We start from the raw sequence: 17283 nt of genomic DNA on the forward strand, positions 1-17283 counted from the left end.
TAATAAGAAAAAGGTGATTTAGAAACCTCCACTAATCCTTCATTTGAAAACGAAACACTTAAGAAAACTAGTCCTGACCAGCATCAACTTACTCCAATAGATCCAATAGTTCAAATAGATCCAATAGACCCAATAGATCCTACACCTGTGACCAAAACATTCCAACTGCCGCTACACCTGTCGTTAGCCAGGATGTAAACTGTCCCAGATTTGTCACATCTTTCATCTTTGGGAATTTTTCTTGCGCATGCGTATTATGATTTAAGCCGTTTTAAATCAAATTATTGTAGATATAGCGGCTGTTCTATAAATATTGAAAACGGAAGATTTGTACGGTGTGGGTTTCATTATATTCTTTGATGGGAATTTTTCCGTCTATTTATAGACATGATTCTGTTTTAAATTAATCATCGAAAATTAAGATTGAGTGACAAAGTTCTCATTTGTTTTAAATGTGCATATTAAAAAACATATTTTAAAATCACACTTTACAAAATAGCTGTTTGATTAATTAATACCAGGTTGATGCTTAATTTTAGGAGGGACTATGATGAAATGCTCCTTTTTTATAAGTCAACATTTAAAAAGAAAATAACACATGCATATCATTTGTATATATGTTTAATACACTTTAATATTTTTTTTACAATTTTTAAAATCGTTAGGGGAGACAACTTATTAATAAAATCGTTTAGAGGATAATGTTCAATTTTTACATGCAATTTTTATAAAACTTTATGCCAGAAACTTCTTGTAATTTCAACTCCAGATATAAAAATAGATATTTCAAAAAACTTTTTCAGTTATGAATTTTTTTTTAATGACCTACCAAATTCAAGCATAAAGTGATGACAAAAATAGGTTAAACTAGAATACCCGTCATCCCTTGGATAACTGTGGGTTTCGGGGGTCATCCATCAAAAAACATCACGTCTGTCACTCAGAGGCATAGCGAGCCTTCCCGGCGCCCGGGGACAAACTTTTCGATTTTAACCCCCCCCCCCCCAAGATTTCGATTTTCAACCCCCCCCCCTCAAACTTTTGATGTGCACCCCCCTCCCCCCCCCCCCCCCACTCAAACTTTCGATTTGAACCCCCCTCAACCTTTCAATTTATTTTTCCAAACCATTTTGGCGCCCCAACATACGTCCCCCCCGCCCCCCCCCCCCCTTCACCCCCCCGCCTCCCCTCCCCCCCGCCTCCCCTTTCCCCCCCCCCCCCGCCTCCCCTCCCCCCCCCCGCCTCCCCACCCGCCCCCCCCCCCCCCCTCCTCGCTACGCTACTGCAGTGTCACTTATCGTCACAAAAACAGAGCCCACATTCAAAAATATGTTTCTTATCTTTTAAAAACACCGAAAACACCGATTTCGGACTATCCCTTCATATACTGACGTCACATGTGACCTACTCAACTCTACTTCACCTGCCCAGTGTCCCGCCAAGTCTCAGACAACATGTTTTTATCGTTTAAAAAACGATTCCAGCCGAGCATGTATCTGACCACACTATCCTTTCATATGATTAGGACAAAGAAACAGATGAACTCTACTTCACCTGCCCTGTATCCTGCCAAGTTCAGATAGGCAACTTTATCATTAACATCTAAAAAAAAAAAAAAATTGAAAAAAAAAATCATTTTTTATCATTAACATCTAAAAAAAAAAAAATTGAAAAAAAATATCATTGACATATTGGTCTAGAACCTGTACCACTCGCATGAGAGCGGACTACGCTACAAACTTAGCTATTTACTCCTGACGTCACAAATGAATTTTTATACTATACTTTGATGCAACTTGATTTCGAGCGTCTAGTCTAGAAGTAGTAACTTTCAAATTAAATTTTATCTTAAATTAGCCAAACAAAGATTTATATAAAATAATTAAGGCCTGAAATAGATTCTAGATGTATTAAGGCCTGAAATAGATTCTAGATGTAGAATTTACATTAAGTCTAGATTTAGAATTTACATTGAGTTTAGTGATCTAGATCTAGGCTAGATTCATAAATTTCCTTCGACAGCTGATCTTTAGATCTAGAGAAATTTATTGTAAAACTAAATGAAAAAAGACAGTTGAAAATTGATATAAGTGTTGGAACGTAATAAATACAGCAAACGGACGTATTGTTAAAGTTATGACCGACAGAAAATTAGATTTAGAACGCGTTAAAGTTTGGAATGGGAACACAATTTTCTTCGATAGACGCCGCCATTTTATTGTACTAAAGAGTCAACAAAAAAACTCTGACGTCACTATCAAGGGACGTCACTATCCCCACAAAGTTTATTCAAAGTATTAACATTTTTTAAAAAATACGGTTAATTTAACAATGAATAAATCAATAAATTAATTAACGTCTTTAAATAAATTTGTGATTAACAGTCTGTCTGCATTAAAAAATTATTCTCTACCTACATACTATTTTACAGCTCTCCAGATAGAGCCGAACATATCAGGATACTTGATCAGGCAAACAAACAAACAAACAAAAAAATAAATATTCAAACATGTAAACAAACTTGACTTTTAGTAGTATATAGATAAACTGGAAGTAATCTCCCCTAAACTTTCTCGAATATTCTTATTTTGAAATTTTTATAAATCTGCATTGATTATTTTTGCCCGATTAAAATAAGTCCCCTTTACTTCGTATATGATGAAGTACTGAGGTGTAAAACGATGAAATGTGTAAGAATTTCATGTGATTTTTGTTCACGATTACAATACTTCCTCTATACTCTGTATACGAGAAAGTAAAAAAAAAATTAAAATCTCAAATATTTCTCTATGGTTTTCTGCATTGATATGATATGAAGCTTCATATGGTATGTATGTCTTTATTTTTAAAAAAATGTCGGTGGGGTGGGTTGATGGAGTATGGACTTTTAATTAGAGCTGAAATAAATTTAGGAGTAAAGAAAAATAATAATAAAGATATTATCAGCAGTCGGGGTGATATGTTGAATACGACGGGGAGAGTTTCTTCCAGGCATCTCTTCGGGGACCTACTTACACCCCCCCCCCCGAAGAAAGTCTACCCCCCCCCCCCCCCCGCGAACGAGATGGAATTTATATAGTAAACATACACTTTTACTAGTGTCCGCCCCACCTGAAAAATATTGACCGCCCCCCCCCCCCCTCAAAAAAAAATATCAAGTGCACCCCCCCCCCCCCCGGAGAAAAAAGTCTGGAAGAAACACTGACGACGGGACCCATCAAATCAAAGACTGTTCTTAAACATTCATCTTGTAATACATTAGAGGTGGTTGGCCTGAAAGTCGGTCGGTGCTCCAGTGTCTAGGGGTCTGCCGTCGAGCAAACGATAATTATCGTCTAATGTCGCTAGGTTCAATACACGGTCTTGTCTTAGCTGCAAGGTGTTGTGTTACAATAGGGCTGGTAAGTAGGTCACCAACCAGTTCTACGGCTCAATAAAACCTGCATGAGCCATAGAACTGGATGGTGACCTACTTACCAGCCCTATTGTAACACAACACCTTGCAGCTAAGACAAGACCGTGTATTGAACCTAGCGACATTTGCTTAAAAATAGCCTCGATATCGCTACGGGGTCATCCATAAATGACGTCACACTCGTATGGAGGAGGGGGGTCTGTAATTTTGTGACGGTGTGTGATGAGGGGGAGGGGGGGGTTTCAGATGGTGCGACGTCACACTTTTGCATTATAAAAAAGCAATGTTAGAAAACAAATTTTAGGCGTTATTTCGCGTTTTAGAAAACTGTTTTAATAAATTGTAATAGGAATTGATTAAAATACTATATTTTGACAGAGTTCAGACAAGATTTTAGAAAAATATCGATGTTTTAAAAAAAAATCAATTGCAATTTTGAAGGGGGTTTTAGGGTGAGGTGTGACGTGATTTTAGAGGGAGGGGTCTGGCTTTTTGTGACGACGTGTGACGGAGGGGAGGGGGGGAGGTAAAAATCATTTAAAAAGCGTGACGTCATTTATGGATAACCCCTTTGCCTGCAACGCTTTCCGTGGATTCTGTTATTTAATTATCCTGGACCATATATTATCGTTTGTCTAAAAATAGCTGTCGTCGTCACTTTATAGTCATCATTGTTTTGTTTTTAGATTTGGTTATGTTGTTGGGTGTTTTGTTTTGTTTTTAAGTATTTTTTTTATAATGTTTGTTTAGCTTGCTGTATTGTGCTGCATTCTAAGAAAAAGTGTTGTTTTTTTGTTTCTTTTATATTCTTCCTACTCATTTGGCATCTTTTATTGACGTTTCTGTTTGCCCTTGTTGGGTTTATTTTTTAAAATAAACTTTAATCACCAAACTTCAACAGATAGCAAACTAAATGGAGGAATAGGTTTGCATGACATCAGCACACAAATTAACACCTTCAGACTAAAACATTTAGATAGAATCAGAATAGAGCCTCCATACCACCCATTAGCACAATGCTACTTAAAACAAAGACAATGCAATAACAAAACAAAATAATACCACACCACACCACGCTACGGGGGAACAGATTTAAGTCAATTTCACACAGACACGCTAGCAATTTTTAAAACTAACGAGAACAATATAGGGGAAAATACAAAGAAAATGTAACACTCTGGTGAAACAATTGCAGCTAGTACACAGTGGATTAATATGGACCAGCCAACAGAGGTGTCGATGACACTTTCAGAAATCTACATAGTAAACACATCACACCTTATGAAGACCATTGAAAATTTTTTGTTTCCCATTTTTTTTTTAATTAAATGTATGTCCTTTTATTTTTTAAAACAACTCTGAAGTTTAAATCCACTATTGTAATTACATTTTTTCTTATGAATTTGAAATCTTGTGGTAAATGTTCATGTGACTGTTTATGATGAAAAAGAAATTAAAATAATATATTTGCCATGTTTTTACAAGCTTTTATTTAACTCACTTCCTCGTCGGTCTGTCTGTCTAGACGGAAACGCAGGAGTGAAAATTCGGACAGTTCTACTAGACCGATACGATTCACAGTTGGCACGTGGGTCAAGACATGAAGACAATGCAATCTGAAACTAAATTTGACTTAATTGGATGCCTAATTAATTTTTTATGAATTAATAAAAATTTGGACCGAATTAGTAGGCATGTCTAGCCAACCACACCACACGCGTCATCACCTTCAATAGCTGCGCCATCACGTAATGGCTGCGTTCAAAAACCATTGCGCGCCTACTGAACGTGATGTTCAGTTGTTCAGTAGGCGCGCAATGGTTTTTAGTCATGTAACTCTATTATAAATAAAACATGTAAAGTACTGAAAAAAAATTTCATAAAAAACGTTTTAATAACAAGCTTTTATGTAATGATGCACTAAAAAGTAGAAAATAAATTATAGACTACTATTTAAATAACTATAAAGAAAAGCGTGGGTGTCTTCCTTAACATTAGTAAAGGTATCCAATAGATACTAAAGTGACCCACGCTTTTCTTTCTAGTTATTTAAATAGTAGTCTATAATTTATTTTCTACTTTTTAGTGCATCATTACATAAAAGCTTGTTATTAAAACGTTTTTTATGAAATTTTTTTACAAGCTTTTATTTAACTCACTTCCTCTGTCTGTCTGTCTAGACGGAAACGCAGGAGTGAAAATTCGGACAGTTCTACTTGACCGATACGATTCACAGTTGGCACGTGGGTCAAGACATGAAGACAATGCAATCTGAAACTAAACTTGACTTAATTGGATGCCTAATTAATTTTTTATGAATTAATAAAAATTTGGACCGAATTAGTAGGCATGTCTAGCCAACCACACCACACGCGTCATCACCTTCAATAGCTGCGCCATCACGTAATGGCTGCGTTCAAAAACCATTGTGCGCCTACTGAACGTGATGTTCAGTAGGCGCGCAATGGTTTTTAGTCATGTAACTCTATTGTAAATAAAACATGTAAAGTACTGAAAAAAAAAATTCATAAAAAACGTTTTAATAACAAGCTTTTATGTAATGATGCACTAAAAAGTAGAAAATAAAATACAGACTACTATTTAAATAACTATAAAGAAAAGCGTGGGTGTCTTCCTTAACATTAGTAAAGGTATCCAATAGATACTAAAGTGACCCACGCTTTTCTTTATAGTTATTTAAATAGTAGTCTGTAATTTATTTTCTACTTTTTAGTGCATCATTACATAAAAGCTTGTTATTAAAACGTTTTTTATGAATTTTTTTTTTCTCTTTAGGTTTTTCTTTAACACATTATTGTGCACTATTGTTATCAAGGCAGTGTCTGTTTTATCAGTGCATTGAGATCACCAAAGGGTTCAGCTGTCGGCAGATATACAAGTTAACATTATTTAATCAATACAGATCTTCAATAAATCCTGATACAATTTTTTTTACATCATTCGTCGTTTAGTAAATTATAGACATTTGACACAAACATCCTCTATTAGATCAAAAAATAATTACAAATAAAGTTTCTTTATGTGACTAAAAACAAAGGATTTTAATCAAGTTTCCAGATACAATGCATGATGAAAAAAATGTTGTATGTTTCTTTCTTTCCATACAAGGAATGCATTCAATGCCACCAAATCTAGTCATATAAATAAACATCACAATGGATAAGCGAACTCCGAATAACAATGAGATACAAGTGTATATAGATGAAAAAAACCCATGTGTGCAAGTCAGTATAACTAGAGGTACAATCAGACGCTCACAGCATTTAGCTTCAACTAAATTACTAACAATGGCTTGGTCTCCACCTCTTCAGTTATGGCAGGAGTAATTTTGTTTTTTACCTAACAATTCACTAAAACTAAAATGATATACCAATCAATTATTCGGCTATCACAGAGACTTATCTACGCATTATCACATACTATTAGCAATCAAATTCAGGCTAATAAATATCTTACCTGCAAATAGATATACCTAACTTTCTAAAAAAAACAAGCCTAGAAGGAAACAAATTATGTAATGTTGAAAAATAAATGCAGAAGAGTAGATCTTTAAACAAATTTGTATATGCAGGATAAATTAAAAGCATGAGCTGTCTGTGTCAATAATTAAATAAACATTAAGAATTCTACCCTTTAAATAAAATATACAGATAAAGGTACAGAAGACTAAATTTACAGCTTAACATTCTCATGAAGTTGCACTTCTATCCTAAAGAGACTTTGTTGAATAGCGTCCATAGCTTTAGCACGGTTTTGTTTCAGAATGACATCCAACTCTTTGATCTTTTTAGTTGTTTCTACCTGAATCTGTGCCTCACTGTTACTTTTCCTGCCAAGGATCTCTTGTTCTTACTGTTTGTAGTGATTCTCCTTCTCGTTTTTAAAGGCTAGGATTTCTGAATCTGCTTCTTTTTTTGCAGTTTTGATTCTCTGAGCTTTTCGTTTTCTTGCTTCGACCACTCTTTCTGTTGCTTTTTTCTCTGCGATTAGAAGTTGCTGAATCCCTTCTGTTTTCTGGGCCATTTTGACTTTGTAATTAAGATAAAATTCTGAAAGAGTATCACTTCTTAGGGTTTTTATTATGTGGATATTAAGTACATCACAAGACCAAGTGTTTCCCAATATAATAGTGTGAATATAAGGAACAGACTCTCACAGACACACTAACTACTTCATCAAATTTAGTTTTGTTACTTTAGTGATAAAGTATTTGTTAAGTTTAAGGGTTCTAAACTGTAACTAAATCAGATGATTACTACTAAGTATATAAATTTTAAAAAGTTGAATAACAAAAATATACAAATTCTAGTAATCGCAATTATAATAGGAAACAATAATTAAATTTTAGTTTTGATACTATTAGATATTTATTTTTTAACGTTTTCATAACATTTTAATAAGTTGTCTCCCCTAGTTTTTTAAAATGTTAGTCTACCACATAATTAAAGCTGGACAAGTTAGTCTCGCTCATTAGGTAAAGCTGGATAATTTGTGTCACCACATTTATTAAAGCTGGATATATTGTCATCATGAACAAAATTGTTAAAAAAATTTGCAATTTCTAAAAGGCATGTTTATTTCCTTTCTTTCGGACATTTAGCGCTTGTCACTGGGACAAATGGAGTAAAGTTTACATATTTCTGTGACCTCGGCATTTAAACAGATAATGTGTGAATAATTTCCTTCCGCCTTTAGTTTCCTTAACGTAAGAACTGTACCCCTCAGAGTAAGGTGAACTCAGTGGCGTCCTACGGCCTTATGTCCGGGATTCTAATTCGAGACTTCCGGGTCATGCGCGCCATCCTTCGACTACGACGACCCATACATTATTTACATTTTTACATTTTTTAACATGTGTTGTTGGTCAGCTGGCCGTATCGTTTACATGTGTTGTTGGTCAGCTGGCCGTATCGTTTACATGTGTTGTTGGTCAGCTGGCCGTATCGCTTACATGAGTGGTTGGTCAGCTGGCCGTATCGTTTACATGTGTTGTTGGTCAGCTGGCCGTATCGTTTACATGTGTTGTTGGTCAGCTGGCCGTATCGCTTACATGTGTTGTTGGTCAGCTGGCCGTATCGTTTACATGAGTGGTTGGTCAGCTGGCCGTATCGCTTACATGTGTTGTTGGTCAGCTGGCCGTATCGTTTACATGAGTGGTTGGTCAGCTGGCCGTATCGCTTACATGTGTTGTTGGTCAGCTGGCCATATCGTTTACATGAGTGGTTGGTCAGCTGGCCGTATCGTTTACATGAGTGGTTGGTCAGCTGGCCGTATCGCTTACATGTGTTGTTGGTCAGCTGGCCGTATCGTTTACATGAGTGGTTGGTCAGCTGGCCGTATCGTTTACATGAGTGGTTGGTCAGCTGGCCGTATCGTTTACATGAGTGGTTGGTCAGCTGGCCGTATCGTTTACATGAGTGGTTGGTCAGCTGGCCGTATCGTTTACATGAGTGGTTGGTCAGCTGGCCGTATCGTTTACATGAGTGGTTGGTCAGCTGGCCGTATCGTTTACATGAGTGGTTGGTCAGCTGGCCGTATCGTTTACATGAGTGGTTGGTCAGCTGGCCGTATCGCTTACATGTGTTGTTGGTCAGCTGGCCATATCGTTTACATGAGTGGTTGGTCAGCTGGCCGTATCGCTTACATGTGTTGTTGGTCAGCTGGCCGTATCGTTTACATGAGTGGTTGGTCAGCTGGCCGTATCGCTTACATGTGTTGTTGGTCAGCTGGCCATATCGTTTACATGAGTGGTTGGTCAGCTGGCCGTATCGCTTACATGTGTTGTTGGTCAGCTGGCCGTATCGTTTACATGTGTTGTTGGTCAGCTGGCCGTATCGCTTACATGTGTTGTTGGTCAGCTGGCCATATCGTTTACATGAGTGGTTGGTCAGCTGGCCGTATCGCTTACATGTGTTGTTGGTCAGCTGGCCATATCGTTTACATGAGTGGTTGGTCAGCTGGCCGTATCGCTTACATGTGTTGTTGGTCAGCTGGCCATATCGTTTACATGAGTGGTTGGTCAGCTGGCCATATCGCTTACATGTGTTGTTGGTCAGCTGGCCATATCGTTTACATGAGTGGTTGGTCAGCTGGCCATATCGCTTACATGTGTTGTTGGTCAGCTGGCCATATCGTTTACATGAGTGGTTGGTCAGCCCAGTCAGTTGAAGATCGTTATGTAATTTAGTTTACAGAAGATAAGATCGCGTTGATATAACTGACTTAATGAATACTTGTGGGGAAAATCAGAGAAATAAAATATCAAAACCTTTATAGTAACACGTTTTTAAATGCCATGAAAAAAAAAGGAAATAATGTGTCATGGGAAGTGTTCCTTAGAGATATCAGTCTCCAGGCAAGAGTCATTCGGCTGGGTGCCATTCGAGAAATTGAAGTTCGGGCAAAAGTCTTCGGGCAAGTGTTTATCGGGGAAAACGCCTGGCTTTCGCTTAAAAGAAAATGTACCTAGTTTGTCGCAGTAAAAAAGTTCCGAGAATGATTGTGGGCCAAAAAAATTCCCGGAATTCCTTCCTGGATTTCCCGGAAAAGCCAAAAAACCTCAAAAAATGCAGTTTTTGGCCCATATCTCGGCAACCAGACCACTTAGCGACTTGAAACATTTACCAATCGATTCCTGCTATAATTTAGAACACTATTGCCGAAGAAAGTTTTCAAAAATACCCTTTCGTTCGGTCACAAAAAATTGTTATGGATAGCATAAGGATATTGCGCTTAAATTGTCACTAGACTTTTTATTAACTTGTGTTCAATAGAACTGGGTACTAGTATATATATCATAGTGGCTTATGTCAAATTAACCTGGTTTTTAATTACACTAAGATTTTATTAAAAAATGGCTAGTCAATTTATTGTCCATCGTCTATCAATAGAAAATTAATGTAAGCTTTAGATTAGGTCATAAAAGTTGCAGCAAAACTGTAGTCCAAGTTGACGTTTTTATCAATAGCAGACTAGACGAACTGTTATTTACAAACATGATCACAACGTTCTACGTCAGACTGGTACAAACATAGACACGATTTACAAACATCCATACACAACAACAGACATTCTCACACACAAACACACACACACACCTTTACAGACACGCTCACACAAACAACAACACACACCCGCCCGCAGACACATTAGCGCAAACACTAAACACACCAAATTATATATATATATATATATATATATATATATATATATATATATATATATAATTTTGTGTGTGTGTATAATCTTTTCCCGCTTGTGTTCAAGACACATACTACGAAGTGTATGTCGGTATGTAGGTGTTACATATTTCTTGCGTGACTCCATGACGTAGAACGGAACAGGTAAGGTGTTTTACCTGCATCGGTGACGCAGGTGGATTCGCAGGAAGTGTGACAGGTATTCTAAGAAATCTGTATTTGATTCTATACACCTGATACCTGGATGCGTATTTACATTGCCAAACATATTTACAAAAAAATGATCCTATGCTTTTATTAAACAAGAAATAAAGAAAGAAAAAGCTAAATAAAATGTTACAATCAAATTTTTGTCGACCCCCACGTTCGTCAGTAGGACTGTAACAAGGATCAGTTTTGCATGAGGTCGCTGTCTCGATCCATACCTTGGTCCGAACCCGGAAATCCCGAGCTTGATTCCGCTGGACATGCCTGAGTCTACTCAGCTCTGACGGGTACCTGAGTCGATTCGTGCACAGTGAAGCGCTTAATACCAGTATGTCTAGTTAACTGACAGATGAACTTTACCTCACCTGCTCAATTGACTGTCATGTCATGTACAAAAAAGCACTTAAATACGCACACGTAATACATACTTATATATATATATATATATATATATATATATATATATATATATATATATATATATATATATATATATATATATACACATATATATATATATTAATATATATATATATATACGTGTGTGTGTGTGTGTGTGTTTCTATAGACATACGTGACCTTTACGGTCACCATGACCTCCGTCAACCAGCATCTGCTCTAGCTCCAGTCCCCATATCAAAACCCCATCACCCCCCCCCCCCCCCCCCGCTTATTTAATTTAGATCAAGTAATAAAAAGCCGTCAAAGAAGCCGTGCTACTAGGATGTGGGATGTTCCTTCCTCCCCCCTTCCCCCCTTTGAACGGGACAATGAAACGATGAATTCATACATCAAACATTAGCATTTGCACACCCTTCCTGCAAACTCAGTCGGAGTGACGGGCATATTCGGTAAATATAAAGCATTCATAGCTTTCAAGTAGAGTTATCCCCGCCTTGGTTTACAGTACACACTGAGTCTGTTTGAAAAAAAAAAACAGCGTAAGATTTTGAAAATTTGGTCTTTTTTCTTATTTTTTTATTTTATATATCTATTTATAAAACCTAAAAAAGGTTTTCCTGTTTGAAAGTTTTCGAAGGTAAAATTCCGAAATAAGTTTCCCTATCTTTTCCCGGGTGCACCACTTTAGGAATTTCGGAATTTTCCTTATTAAACTTTTTAATTTATTACACCATCTTAAAAAATATCCTTATGAAATATTAAGATACTTCAATAAATGTTAAATGTAAAGAGAAAATTTACCACGGCACAAGCAGAGTTTCTTCCAGTTTCTTCTCCCCCCCCCCCGATCGAAATGAAATTTATATAGAAAATATATACTTTTGACAGTGTCCGCACCCTCCCCCCTCCCCGAAAAATTTCAAGTGCACCCCCGGGGGAAAAAAGTCTGGAAGAAACACTGGACACAAGCATCTAACCAAAGGTTTTACACCTGAAACAGATTTATATTCTGTGTTTCGTTTTACAATGTTGACTTCTAAGACCGACAGAGTTTCTTCCAGGCATCTCTTCTTTTTAAAATTACATTAAGATTTTATATAAAAAAAAGGCTAGTCAATTTATTATCCATTGTCAATCAATATAAAATTAATGTAAGCTTTAGATTAGGTCATAAAAGTGTTGCAGCAAAACTGTAGTCCAAGTCCAAGTCTACCCCCCCCCCCCCCGAAAATTCCTAGTGTCCCCCCGGAGAAAAAAGTCTGGAAGAAACACTGAAGACCGACAGCATATTTCGGCTTGTCTTCACATGTTGTTTTAAAGCGTGATAGGCGAGACAGTTTAGCCACTGACAGATGTGTCTCAGTTCACGATTTCGAAACTTACTCTCATGAATCTATTTATATCTTCAACCACGTATTAATATTATGAGTTCAAACGACAACTTCCTGGACTGCCTTTCCTTGAAGACTCTCATCACCTGGATAGAATGGCCTTGGAGACAGAGATCTGGAGCGTCTTTAACCCAACAATATCGCCATCACCATTATCTTCAATGTCTGTTAAAACAAAGCCTCCAATAGTTTTAAACAATTACAAGGTGCGCCTAACATATTAGAAGACATTGTAAGTCCCATCTAATAATCAATGTAAAGGTCTTTTTAAGTGATAGATGAATTTAAACATAAATACTTTAAGTTCGCTTTCGAACTTGATGGTCCATTGGGCAAGTGAAGTAGAGTTCAACTGTTTCTGTGACCACGCAAATTAAGGGATAGTGTGGTGAGCACTATATTCACCTGCCTTTTCTTTCTCTAACTTGAGTCAGGTACTTATTAGAGTTGGTTGGACTAAGTGCTTGAACCCGGATTCGAACTCGAGACTTCCGAGTTATAAGTCGTATGCTCTACCATTCGACAACACCGTCCTATGAATATTAATTCGATTTACCCATACAATTTTACAGTTCAATCACCTACACAAATGACACTAGCCAACACTAACCAACACTACCTTAACCAACACTAACCAACATTCACCAACACTAATCAACACTAACCAACATTACACTAACCAACACTAACCAAAACTACCTTAATCAACATCACAACCATCCACTAATTGCGACAATGTATTCCATTTGTCAGTCTACATTTATATCACTCCTCTAAAGATCAGACATTATTTACTTACAGACGATACAACACAAGCAATTGCTGGTGCGAGCCCCTACAATCCTAATAAATAACTTGAATAAGGTAAAAACGTATGCATTATCAGCAAATTGTTTCGCAAATGTTGATTATTTTTCCTGCAGTTTCACTTTTTTTTTAAAACTCTGAGTTTAATAGTACATCAGTACAGAATTACATCATAATGGTAGACCTGTTTACCTAGTTTCTTAAACCTAGCTTCCTCGTACATCCTCGTTGTAAGCGACACAGCATCCTACACTGGAGTCTGTTTACTTTGCATTGATCCCACATACATACCGGCAATGCTAAAAATCTAGCCTTAGATGGTAGCCTGTATAAAGGTAGCCACGGCCACTTACCAGGTATACGTGGGAGTTTGAACACGGATTAGCGTTAATCTCTTTCACTAACTGAATTCTACTAACGTTAGATGGGCTGGCGACTGCCTTAGTCTCAAACAAACAAGGAAGCCTCCCAACGCCCAGATGAAACATGTTTAAAAATATCCAGACCTGCTTTTTTTAGACTTGGAGTGGAATTGTTTACAAATATTAGGTTATACGATCTCTTTATTTTATGAGATCTTTTATTTTTGTAGTGGAAATTTTGAAACATTTAAATTAATAAAGTAAAAGTAAAGTTCCCTTTTCAAACCCGACGGTCTATAGGGCAAGTGAAGTAGAGTTCATTTGTTTCTGTGACCTCGGCATATGAAGAGATAGTGTGGTTAGCACTATGCCCAGCCGCCTTTACTTTCCCTAAAGTGAGTTAGGTACCCATCAGAGTTGGGTGGACGGGGCGGTCTACTGACTTGAACCCGGATTCGAACTCGAGACTTACGGGTTAGCAGTACAGCTCTCTACCGCTAGGTCATTCCGTCCCATTTAAACTAGTATTAGAGGATTATACACGAGATGACGTCAGTATGCGTACACTCTCATGGTTTCAGGGATCTGGGTACAAACTGGTACGACTATGTTCTTTATCAGAACATGATACTTGTTGACAAACTGGTACACTGATGTTCTCTATCAGGGCATGATACTTTTTGCAAGTCATCTTCCTCTCACATACAACTTTGACATAATTTAAAGTAAGTCTAAGACTGGCTATGACCTTGACATTGACCCAGAGCCCGGACCCGTCCAGCCGGAAAGCCGGTAAGATTCTTATAGAAGGAGGCCATTAGTAAGAATTTAATAAAGCCGGGAAGCCGGTGGGATTCTAATGAAAGCCGGAAGGCCGGTAAGATTCTAATGAAAGCCGGAAGGCCGGTAAGATTCTAATGAAAGCCGGTAAGATTCAAATAGAAGGAGGCCACCAGTAAGACTGTAATGGAAGCCGGAAAGCTGGTAGTATTCTAATAAAAGCCGGAATGCCGGTTAGATTCAAATAGAAGGACGCCATCTCCAGTAAGACTGTAATGAAAGCCGGAAGATCGGTAAGATACTAACAGAATAAGACCGCTCAAGAATAAGCTCAATAAGACCGCAATGAAAGCCGGTAAGATTTTAATAGAAGGGGGCCAGCAAGTAAGATTCCAATTATATCCGACCCACCGCAAAGTTGCATAACGACAACAACTAACCAGTTTTACATTTAGAATAAACAGCTGATCGATGCGTCTTGATATTAACATTTTTTTTACACAGGACCGATGAAAGGAAACGGAAATTGGGTAGCCATAAATCACGACACCGTTCAGCGTTCAGTGTGTTGACAAGCTTAGCCTAGGCCTAAGTTCCCCCATGTAATGACAGGATGTGTGTAAAAATCTATAAATAAAAGGAAGGTATAATTCCAGGAAAAGGCGCACCAACTACGTCATAAGGGTGAGGGGCAGAGGCGTAGCGAGCCTCCAGGCGCCCGGGGACAAACTTTCTATTGGGCGCCACCCCCCCATTCTTTTTTTAAATTTATAATTCAAAACTGCAGCTAAAATGAGCTTTTAATTTTTTTTTCCAACTTATTTTGGCGCCCCTTGGGTCGCCACGCGGAGTCATATGTAGCCCCACCCCTGGCGCTACGCCTGTGGTGAGGGGGTAACCTTCTGCCCCTCACCTAGATGTTATTGCACTGCTGTATGGAATTGAGAAAAAAATATTAACTCTACATAGTAAAAGTCAATTTAATAATAAATTATGGCCTTTTCAAGAACAAATAATTAATTAAGTAAGTAGTATTGATGTTAATGAAATAACTAAGTACAGGTTAAAATCAGATGACCGTACTTCAAATACCCTGCAGATACCGCTAAACTGTCTGGAAATTATGAGCCTGTGCAAGTAAGGGGACAGTACATCCTCCCCCTCCCACCGTCAATAACCCCCCCCCCCACCCCCTTCCCAGATATCTCCAATCATAACACTATCTGGAAGTATTATTTTGTATCCATTGCCCCCCCCCCCACCTGCCCATAATTAAAATTGGTCATTACCCCCCCCCCCCCTATTACTCCGCGGTTATTTTGAGCTGCGATAAGGATATCTTGATAAGTTTTGGGTTTCGGGGTTGTGGGTTGTGGGCTATGCTTTCAGGGTTAAAGGTCATGGCTATGGCTATGGCTATGGCTATGGCTATGGCTATGGCTATGGCTATGGCTATGGCTATGGCTATGGCTATGGCTATGGCTATGGCTATGGCTATGGCTATGGCTATGGCTATGGCTATGGCTATGGCTATGGCTATGGCTATGGCTATGGCTATGGCTATGGCTATGGCTATGGCGTGGAATGTTCTGTTAATAACAAAGTACAATTTTCAAGTAACAATAAAGGCGTATGTCCTAGTAAGAAAAGGTGTCAACAACAAACGAGTCGCTACCTGAAACCTAATTGCATACAATTAAAATTACGTTACAGACTGCCTGCTCAATAGAAGAGAGGAAAGCTTTGGGGTCGTGGGGTGTAGTAGGAGAGATTTGGGGTAGTGGGGTGTAGTAGGAGAGATTTGGGGCGTGGGGTGTCATCATCGTCAACGTAATAATATTATTATTTTCATTACTGTAAACCCGTTCTGGGCGATACCTGCAAGCTGGTCCATGACATTCCAGCTGCTTGCGCTTCAATCGATGATTGATTTTCTTCAAGATTAATTTGATCGACCCGTCCTTCTCTTTCCTTGGGAACTCCAGTCTAATGTATAGTGTTGTTTGTTGGCTTGCTATATGTATCTGACTAATCCTCATCTGCACTGTGGTATTACAAAGCTAAAATAATCCGACGTCTGATACGGGTAACACTGATCTCAAGGATCTCTGGTACAGACTGGCACTCCATGACAAGCCACAGCCTAGCATACATAAACAAAAGGCCAAAGTGAGAATTTTAATTCAGTGGGTGCACAACCATTGTATCTTGTCGAGGGAATAAGGCCCATATATATATATATATATATATATATATATATATATATATATATATATATATATATATATATATATATATATATATATATATATATATATATATGTGTGTGTGTGTGTGTGTGTTTGTGTGCATTTGTGTATATATATATATATACTCAGAGAAAGAGAGGTACTACAAATGTTGTATGTAAGTTGTTTTGTAGATGTACGACAGACAATAAAGTATAGAGAGGTACAATAAAATTTGAACAGCACCCATACATGCCTCACCTCGCCAACACCCGCGCACCATTCACCAGGTTCAGACCTGTTTTATGTCGTCTGCAATCGCTAATCTCTGACGTCACAAAGCTGCACGCCTTGTCTTTCCTCGCATGACTAATTTTCAAGGCGATCGATGACTTTTTGTGCTTTAAAAAAATATAAAAAATTAAAACGTAGACTTAGATTTAGGAGCCATAAAAAAATATGTAATCGAAT

At 37.8% G+C, this 17283-nt stretch overlaps 1 protein-coding gene across 1 annotated transcript; it reads right to left on the reverse strand.

Moving 5' to 3' along the window:
* Positions 1–6234: 6234 nt before the first annotated feature.
* LOC131957033 (V-type proton ATPase subunit G 1-like) lies at positions 6235–7535 on the reverse strand. The gene is given in 1 exon segment (XM_059321736.1): positions 6235–7535. A coding segment is annotated over 1 exon segment (351 nt). The 5' UTR covers positions 7460–7535; the 3' UTR covers positions 6235–7108.
* Between the last annotated feature and the right edge of the window lie 9748 nt (positions 7536–17283).

This window comes from Physella acuta, unplaced genomic scaffold (genome assembly GCF_028476545.2).
Source record: "Physella acuta isolate Inbredline_101_S28 unplaced genomic scaffold, ASM2847654v3 ptg001197l, whole genome shotgun sequence".
NCBI classification, from domain to species: Eukaryota; Metazoa; Mollusca; class Gastropoda; family Physidae; genus Physella; species Physella acuta.